Source organism: Chionomys nivalis, chromosome 1, assembly GCF_950005125.1.
Source record: "Chionomys nivalis chromosome 1, mChiNiv1.1, whole genome shotgun sequence".
In the NCBI taxonomy this organism is placed as follows: domain Eukaryota; kingdom Metazoa; phylum Chordata; class Mammalia; order Rodentia; family Cricetidae; genus Chionomys; species Chionomys nivalis.
In genome coordinates, this window is record NC_080086.1 from 180679937 (window position 1) to 180695369 (window position 15433).

General features: G+C 43.2%; 1 protein-coding gene across 1 annotated transcript; it reads right to left on the reverse strand.

Annotated features, from left to right (window-relative positions):
* Nucleotides 1-457: 457 nt before the first annotated feature.
* Wnt16 (Wnt family member 16) lies at nt 458-9953 on the reverse strand. Its single transcript, XM_057788218.1, has 4 exons — nt 9859-9953; nt 9425-9672; nt 7293-7579; nt 458-923 (listed from the first exon to the last, which is right to left on the reverse strand). Exons 1-4 carry the CDS (start codon nt 9951-9953, stop codon nt 459-461), a joined length of 1095 nt encoding a protein of 364 aa, XP_057644201.1. The 3' UTR covers nt 458.
* Nucleotides 9954-15433: the final 5480 nt, after the last annotated feature.

Genomic DNA, 15433 nt, shown 5'->3' on the forward strand with positions numbered 1-15433 from the left:
TTATCCTGAGCCTGCCTGGACCAGGTCTCCAGATAGGGACTTTTTTCTTCCTTTTTTCCCCTTTCCTTTCCTTTCCTTTCCTTTCCTTTCCTTTCCTTTCCTTTCCTTTCCTTTCCTTTCCTTTCCTTTCCTTTCCTTTCCTTTCCTCTCTCTTTTTTTCCTTCCTTCTTTCCTTCCTTCCTCCCTCCCTCCTTCCCTCCCTTCCTCCCTTCCTATTGCTTAGGGGACAGATTGATGTTCCCCATATGTCAATATCTTTTCACAAAACCATCCAAAGGTGACTGCCAACCTTTTCAATTTTAGAACTCGAAGCAATCCTCGTCTTGCGATCAGAAAGAAGAAATCACAGCTTGGCCCAGGGATCTGCAATTGCATTGCAGGCAGTGAGGTCTTCCGCCGTGCACAGTAGGGGGCGCCCTCCAGGTTTCAACCCTTGGTTGCTAGTCTTGATGGAGAGATTACTTACAAGTGTGGACATCGGTCATGCTTTCGCACCTCCGGCAGCGGACGTAGCAGCACCAGATAAACTTACATTCACACCTCTCCACGTGCCTGACCACGTGGGTGTTGTAGCCCCGGCCACAGCAGAGGAGGTTGCAGCCATCGGCACCTCCCGATGTACGGTTGCACTCTCTGCCCTGTGTCCCAGGAATTCCCAGTTTCTTGTTCTCCACACAGTAGTTGGGAGACTTATGAACGTACAGAAGGTCGTCTTTATGGATGGGTGTCTGTGCCTGACCTTTTTCTCTCCTGCGCATTTTCCTCTTGGCTTTGTCTGAAATTTGGATGCTGTTTTCATATTTATCCTTTAAAAAATGCCCAATCTTTTCAAAAGAGGACATAGTTTTCCAGCAGGTTTTCACAGCGCAGGAGCCGGAAACTCCATGACAGCGGCAGTCCACAGACATTAACTTGGCGACAGCCTAAAACCAACAATGATTGTGTTCAAATGTCATTTGTGCAGTTTCTCATTCAACAGCAGAAACAGTTAACCTAGCCACTCAAGTTGTTCTCGCTCTTTTCCTCTATAAAAATGATGGTTTGAACATAAACCATCGTTAAGGTTGTTTAGAGTTCAAATATTTTGTCATTTATTTCTGTCTAAATGTTTTGAGTCTACATAGAAAACCTTCCCATGCCACATTAAAAACAGTAGGGGTGGGAGGGGGCAGTGAGGTGCCCACTGAGCGCTGTCAAGCCTGATGACTTGAGTTGGAATCCTGGGAAACCACAGGGTAGAAGGAGAGAACCAATTCCTGCAAGTCGTCCTCTGGCTTCCACATGTGCAACCGTGGCGTGTGTGTAGCTCCCTATACTAAATAAATAGTTACATAAAAACTATAAAATAAATGATCACCAGAACAACGACGTTTACTACTTACCAAAGACAATCTGAAACCTCATAGGGAAAGTACTGTCATTTCTAATAAGTACCTCACTCCTTTGGGGGTGAGGAAGGATGCTGGTGCTTGCCTGCATCTCCCTAATACCACTCCAAGCCTTGCTATTCAAAGTCTGGTTCATGGGCCACCGCCTCCAGCATCCCTTTTAAGAAATGGAGACAACCCTGGTCTTAAGTCCGATGTACAGAATGAAAAGCTGCATCATAAGCCAAAGCTCCATCCAGGTGGTTAGCATGCAAAGCACTCACAGAGGAGGTCGTAGCCATCAATTTTCATAGCACACACAGAAACATCAGCGCAACTCTCCCAGTAAACCAATTCTCAAACCCTTGGAATCTGACAGGCTGGGGTAAGCTGCTTACATGGTATGGCGGCACCTGTTGGTTGATTCTATAGAACCTTCCTAGGGGTTGTCACTATATTGTCAATTACATCGGGGGGTAAAGACGGAGTGAGAACATGCTATACCCTGGTCACAGACCACACGAGAAACCCTGCCTCAAGTCAGATTACCTCAGGGAGAGGAGCTGCATGCAGTGAGGCGGTTGCCGACAAGTTCCGCTTTTCTGAAAAGTTTAATTGAAAACATAGCTCCTGTCCTTGACGAATAAACAGCATTATATTAACACAAAGAACATAAAGAGAAATAATGCCTGTAATCACCACTCTCGGTAAGCTGAGGCTACCTTGGGTAACTTAGTGAGTCCAGGCCAGCCTAGGCTGCAGAGTGGGACCTTGTCCGAAGAAAAGGAAAAGACGATTATGTTTACGTAATTTTAGATTCATTTCTAAGTGCTTCGGTTTTTCCAGCCCGGAGCACGACTTGATCTTACACACGCTGTGCTAGCCCATTGTTTGCGGCGTAGTATGGTCTAGACACTCCTGTCTTTGAGAAAGTTAGAGTAAAAGTTAAGATGAATTTTTCAATGAGCCTAAAATAACAATCTAGAGAGTTCTAAAGGGGAGCTCTAACCTCTAGTGTATGAACATTGCTTCCTGCAGTCCCCAGACGATGGCAGGACAGATTAATAAATCGTCAGGACTAGTTGTAGAGTTGACATTCTGTCGACAGGCTGGGCAAATGAAAAATGAATCCACCCATTGAACAACTTGAAAATTATGTTCATAGTCTCACAAAAGAAATTTAAATTCCATTTACAGTTCTTATCAAAACTACAATATAACCAAGGCTTTATTACTATTGATATGTCTGTAGAAGGGCATTTCCTAACATTCTCTGAATAGTAACCACACAGAATATTTCAAACAAGTAATATTGTCTTGCAGCCTTAAATGAGAACATATGACATTGATTTGTATAATACATTTAGTAGCACTGAAAACAATCAATAGAATGGCATTGAATCCTGTCATTTCTAGAACATAGGACACAATCATTTTTACTCATAAAACTTCAAAACTGATACATGTATCTATTTCTTAAACACAGAAAAAAAACCCTCTGGAGACATAGGAACAACTTATTACACAAAGTACCGCACAGAGATAATCTGATTTGTGGCATTTGTTATGCACAAAATCCTAGTTTCTTTAAGAACTCTCTATGCAGATAAATATTTAAAATTAATGCAATGTGGCCACCTTTGTTCGTATTTTAAGTGCCAAAGGATATGAAGGAAAAAAAGAGCTCAATCAGTGTAGGTAATAAAATAAATAGTCCGAGAAGCCCCAGACCCGAGAGTAAGTAGATGTTTAAACCAGATCAGCGTTCCTGATAGTCATCACCCAGTGATTTAAAGCTGCCTTTCCTCCTGATCGTGACTGAAAGCCCAACTTCCTCTTTTTCTTTTTTAACCCGTTCAGACATGTGCACTCTTGGTTTGCTAAGTATGAGAGGCAGAGTAGATTCTGCACTTCAAATGACGGTGCACTTGCGCAAGCTGTTCTAATGCACCCTCCATGGCTAACCCGAGTAGGAAGAGTAACAAAAGCCAGCCTCACAAAGGCAAATCATACTGCTGGAGGGTCAGTGGTCCCAGAGGACCTTGAGCCAGCAGGGCTCTCCTCCAGATTCATCATAACTCTCTGCCAAACAGCACGAGTCCACCAAATTGCTGTACAAAAAAAAATTGTAAAAAGAGGCTTGAAATACAACTTTGTCACCTACTAAGCTTATATTAGGATTGTGAAGGATTTTCCTACTCTAAAAAACAACTCTTTTTAAATACTGGAGTTGATAATTTTGCACTATATTATGCTTTTAAACTTTTAGTTCTAAAACTTTTGTGCAAAACTGGCCAGAACATAAGTAGCAGAAAATAGCATTCTTTTCATAGATGTCACATATTATTTTTCTACCCCAGAATTTACATATATAAATTCACTCCAAGTAGAAGAAGCCCAAGAGTCTCACATACAATTTGAATGATGATGTCCCCGTAACACACCAAGGATAGAGCTTGGGATTAAAGTAGAGCAATATAATCATTGCTCGGAGAATTTTATGAAATACGGAGTTTCAGGGTAGGCACATACACACAGAATTTAACTTTGCCGACGTTGGTGTTTTTTGGAGCACATTTTCATAAATCTTGTACTTGATCTGGTTTTATAGCAAGAAATTCTTTTTATTTAATATGTAGTTAATGAACAGGTACTTAGTTGTGATTCCAGTTTTATAGAAAAATAAACAATGCGGTTAAGACACTTGTCTTATATAAACTGGTGACATATGATATAAGGTCTTTATAACTCAGCAAGATTATGTTAGAAAAACAAAAAAAAAAACGAAAGTAGAAAGTACAAGTATATTTAAAAATATTCCAGAAACTCCCCGAAATGTGTATTCTGTATCTTTTCTGCCGGGGTTCTTAATTAATGTGAAATAGCTAGTGTGAGCCGCAGTGGTGGCTCTGATGTTTTCTGCTAACTGGAAAAGAGAATAGCAACCGAATGAATTGTGTGTGGTTATGGGAAAATTCCTCTCTCTCCTCCAGTTGAGTTGTTAAGGTTTATAACGACATTAACAGAGGAATGTTTTGTTAACTATTGCAAACAGATGTGCGCATTTTGATGGAATAGTGTAAAACTATAGGAGAGTGATTAGGAAGGTGGCATTTAATCCACAGGACTCCTCAGGGAAGTTTTAGGTTAGTAAGTTCCACTGAAGAGAAATGGGAAAGATGCATCATTACTGGAACTCAGTGCAAAGGCAGATGCCGCATAAGAAATGATGTATGGGCTAATTTTTTCACAATTTTCAGTCAAAGGTGACGCTGAGGGCAGATATCTTTTTCTACATACTGCTTTATCCAAACTTTACGAGGAATGGCCAGAAACTGTGTGGAACATTCTGTAGTCAACACTTCATTGTGTCGACCACCGGAGGATCTGCTTAACTTAAGAACTCTGCGAGTTAAGATCGGAAGGGTGTGTGTGTAGGATTTCTATTCCTCTGCCCCCACGTTATCCCATTCTATCCCCAAATACGCCTGAACCTGCTGAAAATGAAAACACAATTGTGTTGTTCAACTGATTATAAATATTCTTGAAACAGGTCAATGAAAATTTGGGGTCTGCCCTTCCCACTTTGTTGAGTTACTCATAATAAAACAAATTATGGGGTAAGAAAACTTAAAAGTTTATGAGGTAGACATGGTAAGAATGGAAATATTTTAAGCACACCAAAAGAAATACCCATAAATATTCCAAGTCATAGTATTCCCAGAAGTTCTGCCCCTGGAAGACATCACATCACTCTCGCAGCCAATCACCGCCCAGCAACATTATTCTTGGAGTCATAAGTTTAGGAATGGTGTCAGAAACCAAGTGGGAATCAGAGTATTTAAGGTCAGCGGTTAGAAAATCATCTACCCTGCTCACAGTGCTACTAAGCGCCAGTACCCACATTTCTCTGAACGCTTTCCTACATTTTGAGTTTGGGATTTGGAGACTAGAAAAACCAACTCAATTGGATGCAGACCTTAAACTTTATTCAGACAAATAAGCCTGACAGATCAAAATCATAATAGCTAATATTAAAAATTGAGTCAGTTTCTCGTCCATGTTAGAAAAACATTTTTTTGTTTATTTAGACTTTTTTTAAAGGTAGCAGTGGAAAGAAAAATATGAAAATATTTTGAATTAGAATGCCTCCCAAAAAAAGATCAACAAAAACGCCCAAGAATTACCCTCAAAATAGACAGGTAAATGTTTTGTAATATTTTAGGATTCCATGTAGAACAGTGTGAGGCAAAAGATTCAGTAAGGGAAACTGAAAATTTCACAAAACCTGCATCTCTATATGGACTGAACTGTTCTTTGCTAATAAGAGGAATAGCAAAAAAAATCTATGTAAAATGAAATAATTGAGTTTTTTTTCCTAACCCATAGTGTAATGTATTAAAATTGACGCAGATCAAAAACCCAAAATCAAAATGTAAATAACTGTTTAAGACCCATATTATCAATGATAGAGGCAAATATAGCTGTCTAATTTGAAAACAAGATGAAATAAAACAGAATGTTATTAATAAAATTAATTTTCTTTAATACAAATGTTTTAGGTTTTCATAAGCTCAGGTACAACTATATTTATTTAAGAGTTAATCATAAGATGAACTTCTGAGTTTCGTTTTTTGGTTAAATTTTAAAATCACTGCCAAGCCATTTAAAGAATGACGAGTAATGAATATTTATGTAATTGTTTTCTCAACTCTTAATTGGCTGTAGTGATTTGGTGTTCACTGACGTTTTTCTTGAGCTTAGTGCTAGAGTCTAAAAGAATATATTAATTGCATTACCTCCTTTCATAGTAAAATGTTAGAAATAATAAATATTTATTTAAATTCAATTGACAGCTCATTCTTATTTTCACAGTGAAAAAAATCCAAGGGAAAAAAGGGATATGCCGAACTGATGTAGTGCAGAACAAGAGTGATATTAGTGAAATCAAATAACTTTTCTGAAACAACTAAATAAAAATATGGAAAACTTGCAAAACCTGTTTATTGATTTTCCTGTTTTCTATTTTGCTTTATTGAATTGCATATTCAAATTAAATGGAACTGTAAATCCAAACTTGAGGAGTTATGGTGATATTTTACTGAGTCTTCTGGCTTTTTGTATTTTAAGCCAGGGCAGTTAAAGAAAGAAAACTGGCTGGGACTTCCAAGCATTGTGAATGAGCCCCGTTCTTCATTTGCCAAAAATGTAAAACCCAAATGCAACATATACTTTAACTGTTCCGAAGAGATGCTGCAAATGGACTGAATTTACTTCAGAAGGATATGGCAGATTGTGGGAACAACATTGCGACCTTGACAGGTTATTGGAAATTCAAAATAGTACCTTTCTTGAAAAGTTTATTACAGCAGAAAATATGTATTCATAAAAATGTTACCGTCTTTTAGGAAAGTTACGGTGAATTGCCAAAGAACTTAACAGTGCTTTAGATGCAAACTTTATTGTATCAATTGCCTACAATGTAAATATAGAAAAGTTAAGTAGGGTACACACATATTTTTTCAAGCAAACAATTTTTAAAAGCAGAGTTCATAAAGCTGTTTACTAGGTATTAGGTATTCCCCTCCTCTCAACCTGTCTTTAAGACAGCTTTATTTTATAATATCTTTATATTTAATATAGCCATGGCTTTATAATGATATTCCTTTATAGTCTTAATTGAACCTACATTACTTTATAAAATTAACAATTTTTCATAAAAAACTTTTGCTTTATAAAAAAATAAATAAATAGTGATTGCAAATTCCCTAAGAAAGCTTACAAACATAGTCAAAACACACTCATGACAGGATGTATTGCCAATGTTTGGTTTTAAAATTCTTGGCATGGATTCACCTGAAGCATTAACCCCAAGTACTATTTACCCAATGATGCTGGAGTCTTAGTCAATTTTCCAATACATACCTGCCTTCCTGCTTCATTGTTGTGTAGATTCATGGCTAGGAGCACTTTGCTTTCTTGTCCTGTGGTGTTTCTGATGGGGAAATCTAGAAACTTTCTGCTGAACCACATGCCGTATTGGACGTCATCAGAGCATCCCCCCCAATGCCAGCCTTCACTTGGAGAGCCACCATTTTGCAAAGTGCTGTCACAGGAACATTCTGTCATGTTTCCAGCACTGCATGACCTGGTTACCGAGTGCACCAGGCCTGCAGCCATAACGGCGTAAATAAACGCTGTCTCCTTGGTACCTAGGGAGGAAACAATGATAAATTGCAGAGCCGTCATTTTCTGACGAAATTCAGTCCTACAGCCTCTTACTCGTTGACTTATGGGGCAATCGATTTTTCAAGTGTTCGCAACGGATGTTGTAATGACTGGACACTGGAAAGCAAATCTACTATTTTGGACTTTTAAAAAAAAGCGTTATTTTTCAGGATTCCACATCATGGGATGTCACGTGCCATCTTGTCACCCACTCTCCTCATATATCAAAATTCATGCTTGTCTTTAAAATTTGCCACCCTCACTAGCACCTACTCTAGTGTTTCGGGTGGACGGAGGTAGCTCATTAGTACATGTTGAAGGTAAATCCCCTGCACGGACCCCGGAAATTGCAACGAGGGAAAAGGGAGCAGACTCCTCATCTTTTGTCTCCTTATCTGCTGTCACAAAACACAAACGGAAAGTTTCGGCGTGATGTTTCTTTGAATAGATAATATGCGTCAGAATGCAGGCTACAATGAACAAAAATAAGACAACTACTGGATGAAGATTTGCTTTCCTTCACATTAAAGATGAGATTTTAAAAGGGGAGAACATAGTGAACATCGCTGATATCAAGTAGCTAACATGTTCTGCAGTAAAGCTGGCCTTATAGTCATAAAACCAATGGAAAGAAGATATTTGAAAACTTGGAAAAAGTAGAATTGTTGTGGAAAAGTATCCTGTTTTGAAGCGGTTACATTTTGCACTCAGTAGAGTTGGAGTTAAAAATCTTTGAAATCAAAGTTTCTTTAACACATTCATAAAATAGACTAGAAAGGACTCAGCGGGCGATTTTTTTTTTCTTTCCAGATGTTTAGATTGGAACAGAAACAGTTTCACTCACGCCCGTTGTCCAATAAACCTTTTCAGCAGCGAATGCTTCTGCATCTCAGCACTATTTAGGACACATCACTTTCCTCTTTCTTACTTTTCATTCTTTCTCTCCAGGCTTTTACCCTTCATTTCCAACCCCCCAGGTAAGAGATCCATCCGCAGCCCTTGATAGCCAAAACTCAGAGCTGGGAAGGAGCAGTTCTGAGGAGGCGCATGCAGAAAGCGTGGGGAAGGGTCAAAGACGCAGTACAAACAGAAACGAACTTTAAAAAACACAGCGAAGGCATCTTTCAATGCCTTGGGCCTAAAACTCTCTGACCCTGCTAATATCCCGGGAAGCATCTTGGGTCCGAGTTTGGTTATCCTAGCTAAGTCACCATGCATGTGGAAAACCCTTTTTTTTTTTTTCACTGAACTTTTCCGTACCGCGGAAAATGCACCCAGTTAGGGAGAGATGGAAGGAACAGAAAATCAGGGAAAGCAAAAGAAGTCGCGCCCAGGTGACATTTCCTTTAAAAATCACCATTGTACACTAAACCTAGTGTTTCCAGGACTCAATAAAACGTGCGGCTGTCTCTCAATTAGCCACTTGTCTACAGCTCCGAGCGCCACAGAGCTGCCTAAATCAAAGCAGATGCGGCTGCAGCATTCCCCGCTGCAGACCTCATGTTTGTCCAGCTGGTCACCCACGGAGCGGGGCGCCACGGGGTTCGAGGGGTCGATGGGGTGGGGACTCATAGTTTTTCTGCAACTTCGGCAGGGGCCACAAGGAAGGACGGAGAACTGCAGCCCCTCTAAATGTCCCTCTGTAGATCTGGGGTGTCCCTCTCTAGGCCTGCACCTGCACGCCGGGGTCTGGCCCCGTGCCCCAGTTTCCCTATATGAAGATCTCGCGAGCACCGGACGGTGCAGTTACTATTTACTCTATCGAAGGCACTAGCAGAAAAGTTGTCGCTTTCTACGTCCCGCCAACCCCAGGGGTCCTGGTGACTCACCGCTACTCAGCTCGTAGCCAAAGAGGGGGCTGGTGGCTAGCGGGGCGGAGGTGGCGGTGGCGACCATACAGTTCCACCGCTCGTGTCGGAACTGGCTTCTGCACTCCTGAATGCCCAGCCGGGCGCCCTCTCGGATGCTAGGCAGCAGGTATGGTTTCCTCTTGCACAGCTCCTTCTGGCGGCTGTTCAGAGGCAAGCCAGCGCAGCCCAGCTTCTCTGGTACCCCGAAGGAGGCAATGCCCAGCCACCTGTAAGATAAGGCGCCCCTGCCGTAAGCCGCCCCCGCCTCCGCTCTCCTCCCCTGCCCCAGATGCATTAGGTCAGCGATTCTAGGGCCCCCGCTCCTCCTCCCCTGGCCTTAGTTGGAAAGTTCCATAGCATGGGTCATCCCTTTGGCCACCTACCCTTAACGCCTCCGCAGCGCCCATACTCACATCCAGTTGCCCTGGGTTCCACAGGGGAACAGCGAGAGTACAGCTGCCCACAGCGCACACAAGCTGGGCAGGGCCAGGAGCGCCGCTCTGTCCATGGTCCACGCATGGAGTCCCCCAGCCCCGGCCACTCCTTTTCTGTTCCCTCTCTCCAGAGGCCCACAGGGCCTGAGGTCAGTTCCTTAGCTCCCAGTTGTTCCTTGCTCGCTTTCCCCTGGAAGGTAACATTAAAAAGGACAGCAAGGACAGAGGCTAACAGCAGGCTCCCAGGTCCCAGCAGGATGAGGTGGAGAAAGTAACCTAAGGTCCTCTCGCGCAGAGGTGGATGTGTGCTGCAGACGCCGGAGCGTCCCTCACATTCCAAGGTGAGAAACTTCTGCTGATGTTTCTGTGTCTCCATCGCCCCAGGCTTCTCCTCGCATCCCCCCCCCCCCTCCTCCCCGACCCCGCCTGGCGCCTGATTGGCCCAACAACAGACCCGTATCTCACCATCTGTAAACCTCAGTCTCTCATTGGCTAACGGTGGGCTCTGCGGGGGGCGCTCTTGGACTGAGCCTCGATGACTGTCTGACTAGACCTACGAGTGTCACGACCTTTCGTCCTGTCACGTTGTCCTTAGAGGAGGTCACTATGAGACTGACTCAACCTGAAGAGAAAAGAAGTGATGGACATTTCTGTCTTAGATCCTTGGGGGAAAGTGTAGCTGTTTTATCCAACCCCATCTGGATTTACCGTCTGAGTAAAAAGGATGAAGGCACGCGAAAGAAGGTGGGGTGGGGCACCTCGTTTTTTTTCCCTTTACTTCTCCCTGGAGAGTTACCTTTTTAAAGTTGTACTTGGTACCTCCCCTCCCCGAAAAAAAAGAAAAAAAAGTGAGTTTTCGGCTGCCAGCTTGAGGTCCCTTTTGGCAGAGAGGATAGGTGAGAAGCTGTCTGGGCTATGGTCCTCATTTAGATGTGCATTTACTTTAAGCATAGCATAAAATCTACCTACCGTGTTTTAATTGGGTTCTGTGAAGGCTTTTCCCACCTCACTTATTTCTGTAACTTTTGAGAGCATGGTCTATCCTAAGAAAAAAATAGCATGCCGACGAATGAGTGAGAGCAGACCAGAAAATTCCCAAATGGATGAGGATTGTCCCTGCCCTTCTCTTCTGATGCGCACTTACACCCTGGGAAGACTTTATACAGGGCTATTGCCACCGGCTGAAGACAGTAGCAACCGTGACAAAACCCAGAGATACTACATGCCGTACCAACTGCATGCTCAGTCCTATGGAAGCTTGTAGAACTAGGACGGCTTTCCACAAGTGTAAAAACGAGCCAGGCTGGCAAATCTAAGGCCAAATAAATTCTGATTATCAGTAATGGAGATTATAGGTAAATGGTATTGGCAGCTAGCTTATGCTTTGGCCAAATGTGCTTTAAAAGTAGGAAGTGTTCTGGCAGCTGTTAGTTTTGGAAGGTTAGTTAGCCAGCGTTTTGTCTCCAAGATCTCTTTGAAGCCCAGACTCTGTCTTGCTGCGGTATCAAAGAAGCCTGCCTCATCTACTTCCACACACACCTGCTCCCAGGAGGACGTCTGGAATGTTAACAAACTCTCCCGGTGGTATCACCTTGGCAGGGGCCCCTACTCAGCCCCATCCCGCAAAGCTTTGAGGACGTTTCCCGGTTATAATCCTAGGCATCACAGACGGTCAATCAAAGATCAGTCAAACTCCCGCCATTCCTTATCCGGCAACTGTTTATTGCATGTACACTACGTACCAGGTCCTAAAACCACATTGTAATTTTTAGAAAGTCAAGTTGATGATAGGGTATGGTTACTGATCCAGAAATATTTTGGCTAATGGTTAGTGGCCTCTTTGAAAATCGGAGCCTTGATCCAAGCTCACTTTATCCCGTGAGCCTCTCCAAGAAGGGACCATGGTACATCGGCTGCTGCGCCACTGTCCAGAGCACCAGATCTTCTTTCGAAGCACAACTTATTGAGTGGATTAGTGTGATGAGGAACATCCCGAACAGATGCCTAAGTGGCCTAAAGGCTGGAAATAGAGACATGTCTTCCTTGTGCTGGAAATGGGATTTGGGAGGAGGGCATGGGGTGCTTCTATCCCCTTAAGCTGATTTCTTTCTAGGGCCAACTGTGGTAAAGGTTTTAAAATGGCTGTTTAATTTTTCTTTTCATTCAGACATTTATGTGCAGACTGTTGTGGGGTCAAATGGGAGACTAGCCAGTGAGTCAGTCACGTGGTTGTAGAGCTCATAGGTCAGGTGACAAAATGGACACGTAAACTGACAATTCCAGTCTGAAGCGGTAAAGGTGGGAAGTTCAGTGTGCCATGAAAACATATGGAAGAGAATGCAGAGGTGTGGGCCAGAGGAGTGAGTCTGCCGAAGGCTGCCTCCGTTTTTCCTGAAGGGATCCAGCACTGTGCAGGAATCCTGTTGAAGCTTTGGGGTGAATACCGGAGTACGCCATTCTGGGCGCCAGCTGGAGTCACTCCGCTAGCTCAAACATTTTCAGGCCCTAGACACAATTCTACAGTGCCTAGGGCCTGGGGAGGGGTGTGATTCGGTGTATACTTTCATAACAAAGTAGACATTCCCACTAATTCAGCTGAAGGAGTCGGCGTTACGATCAGGCCCTGTGAACTTGCACACGCTGAGAGTCTGCTGTGTGCCCTCAGATTCTTTCGTTCTCTGTCTCTTCCTACTTCTTTTCACTCCCGACCCCCCTCGTGCCTGCACAGGTAGAGTGGGCTGTCAGGGGAAGACACTGTACAAAGATCAGTTCTCACACTCCACCACGTGGGCCATGGGGATCAAACTCGGGCCATCAGGTTTGGAGGCAAGCTCCTTCACTCATGAGCCAGCTCACAGGCCCCGTGTCTGTCTCTATCTTTCTGTCTCCCTCTTTGAAGGTTTACACAATTCTACCCTCCATACACAATTTATGGTGATTTTACAGCTGCAGTTATAAGCTTGGGAAGATTCGGAGGTTTCCTGGAGATCCCTCTGCGAGTAGCAGAGCCAAAGACCGATTTTATTCTAGACTTCCTCTCCCTCTGCCGCATATGCTGCTGTATACCCTCATTCTAAGCTACATTCACTTTTTTTTCTGACCAAATCTCATATTGGTAAGTATTAGGGCATGCATTTCTTATTGTGTCTCTGGGTTCCGTGCACAAAGTGCATAACTATTGTTTGTGTTCTGGCATAAACCAAGCATGTCATGGGGAAGTCTCCCACAAAGCTCTCTGGGAAGTGGGTGTCTCTGAGGCAGGGGGCAGTTTACAAGAGCAGGCTTCCATTTCCCTGCCTTTGTTGAACTGGGCATGGGTGGGGCATTGGGAAGACCAGTAAAAGGAACACTAACTAGCCTGGGGTAGCCAGTTGGTGCTGTAGGCAGAGGTGATCTGGGGAACACATATAAACTCTGATACTATTTTCTTACTTGTAAAATGATGAAGAGTGATGTATCTGTCAGATCTGAATATCTTACCAGAGCTCTCCTACCGAGAGAAAGAAAGCAGCCAGCTCAACAGACATGTCTCCCCCAGACGTGCTGGGGACAAAAGCATCTTACAGCTTCATCGTCATGTCGGCTTCTGAATTTCAAGGAGATGCACTATTTAGATCCAGAAATCTTTCTAAATAGTCAAATTGTAATTTGTCAAAGTCTAGTCAGATCAGATGAAATTTTGTTGACAGAATAAAAGACATTATAGGAACTTTATCCTGGAAGATGAAATTGAGGGACTTATGATTCAATTTATTTCTATCAAAATAGGGTGACATCTCTACTCTTGCTAACAAATGTTAAATTTCTCAATTAAGACTAGAGGAATATAAAAAAAAAATTAAAAAGCTGGGAGGTGGTGGTGCATGCCTTTAATCCCAGGACTCGGGAGGCAGAGGCAGGCAGATCTCTGTGAGTTCGAGGCCAGCCTGGTCTACAAGAGCTAGTTCCAGAACAGGAACCAAAAGCTATGGAGAAACCCTGTCTCAAAAAAAAAAAAAAAAAAAAAAAGAAGAAGAAGAAGAAGCCGGGTGGTGGTGGCACACGCCTTTAATCCCAGCAAAAAAAGACTAGAGGAATAACAGAAAAAAAAAATAGGTTAAATGTAACCATACGTATATCTACAGGTTTCAAATACTTTATTTCTTATGCAGAATGTTTTCATTTATTTCTGTAATGTGGAGGGGAGACACCATCCCACTGGGCCAATGGGCCTGATGCTCATTACTGCAGGTACTGCCTCTCTGAGGCTCTTCAGCTGAAGAGCGGTTGCCTGGGGTCAAACTGAGGTTCTGACAGACGCTAGGCAGGCACTCTGCCATGAAACCATGTCAGCAGCCCTAAAGGGTTTAAAAGCCATGTCATTACTTGCTTAAGAAGAGAGAACTATTATCACACCACCTCTTAACCCAAACTTAGCGCCCCACGTTTGACCAGTGCTGTTAATGTGACTCCAAGTTTTCACAGGTGACTGAAGTAACTGTGGTTTCTTGATTCTGTAAGAAGGGCATCATGGCCTTGAACATCTTTCTTAGCAGGGTGGGTGGGTTTTGAGCTGCCCCTCTGAGAAGGAAGTTTAGGAGGGAAAAACCAGTTTTTAAGGGTTTTCATTCAATGTATTTATATACTCCCCCCTTCCCTTCTCGCTCTCTCTTTTTCCCGCCCCGTTCTCTCCCTCTCATCTGCGTGGTCATCCCCATCCAGATAGCAATGGAACCAGATGACTATGTAGCTGCTGATTGATCCCGCCATCCACCCGAGACACTTGTAGATTACTAGGTGTAGAACACAAATGGGGCCTGTTCCTTCTGGTAGTTTTCTCCCAGTCCCTGGGAACTCAGTAAAACGTCTGCTTACAGAGATATGCCTTGGACTCTGCCTCTGGCAGCCCATCAGAGAATGAGACTTCTAAGGGCCCTGTTGTAAGAATTTCTGCTGCAGATCACAGAGACTTAGGCCCTGGAAACTGATACTAAGAGCAACCCAGCTGGTCTTAACTCCCACGACAGAACAGGAGGCCAGAGGTGACTTTTTATATAACTGGGTCTCCATGCATTCTATTTTAAAATTCACCTGGATTCTGCAAGTGTGGAGCAGGGCACAGGCTTGTGACCACTGGCTCCCGGGTAAGGGTGGAGAATTGTATTTTGGATGCCCTGCTGGCCTTTGGTGGCCAGAAAAGCTTGTAAGAAAGACAGACCCAGGATAAGAGGAGACATCAGTGGTCACCTCGGGAGAAAGAGCAGGGTCTGGAAAAGGATGGGATCTTTCTCTTTAAATCTCGACAATGATAAAAGTTAGGTGTTTATTTACTGGTCTTGTGGTTAAAGGTTGAAGGAGGATCACACGCTGTTAATAGAAAGTGTCAATCATTTCTTGAATCAAGAAATGATTGACATCTACTACCATCTTGCTTAAAACACAATATTAAACTCTGTGTGTCTGTGTGAGTATGGATGTATGTGTTTAAGTGTGGTATACGGCATGTGCACGTGTGGGCAGGTACATGTACCTATACAAACACAAGTGAGGAAGCCAGAGGCAGACATCAGGTGTC

Coding starts and splice junctions, on each gene's coding strand:
- Wnt16 (XM_057788218.1), bottom strand. CDS start 9,953: ATGGACAGAGCGGCGCTCCTGGCCCTGCCCAGCTTGTGTGCGCTGTGG. Junction 9,673..9,858: donor GGAACCCAGGGCAACTGGAT/GTGAGTATGGGC, acceptor CTTATCTTACAG/GTGGCTGGGCATTGCCTCCT. Junction 924..7,292: donor ACAATGAAGCAGGAAGGCAG/GTATGTATTGGA, acceptor TGTTGGTTTTAG/GCTGTCGCCAAGTTAATGTC.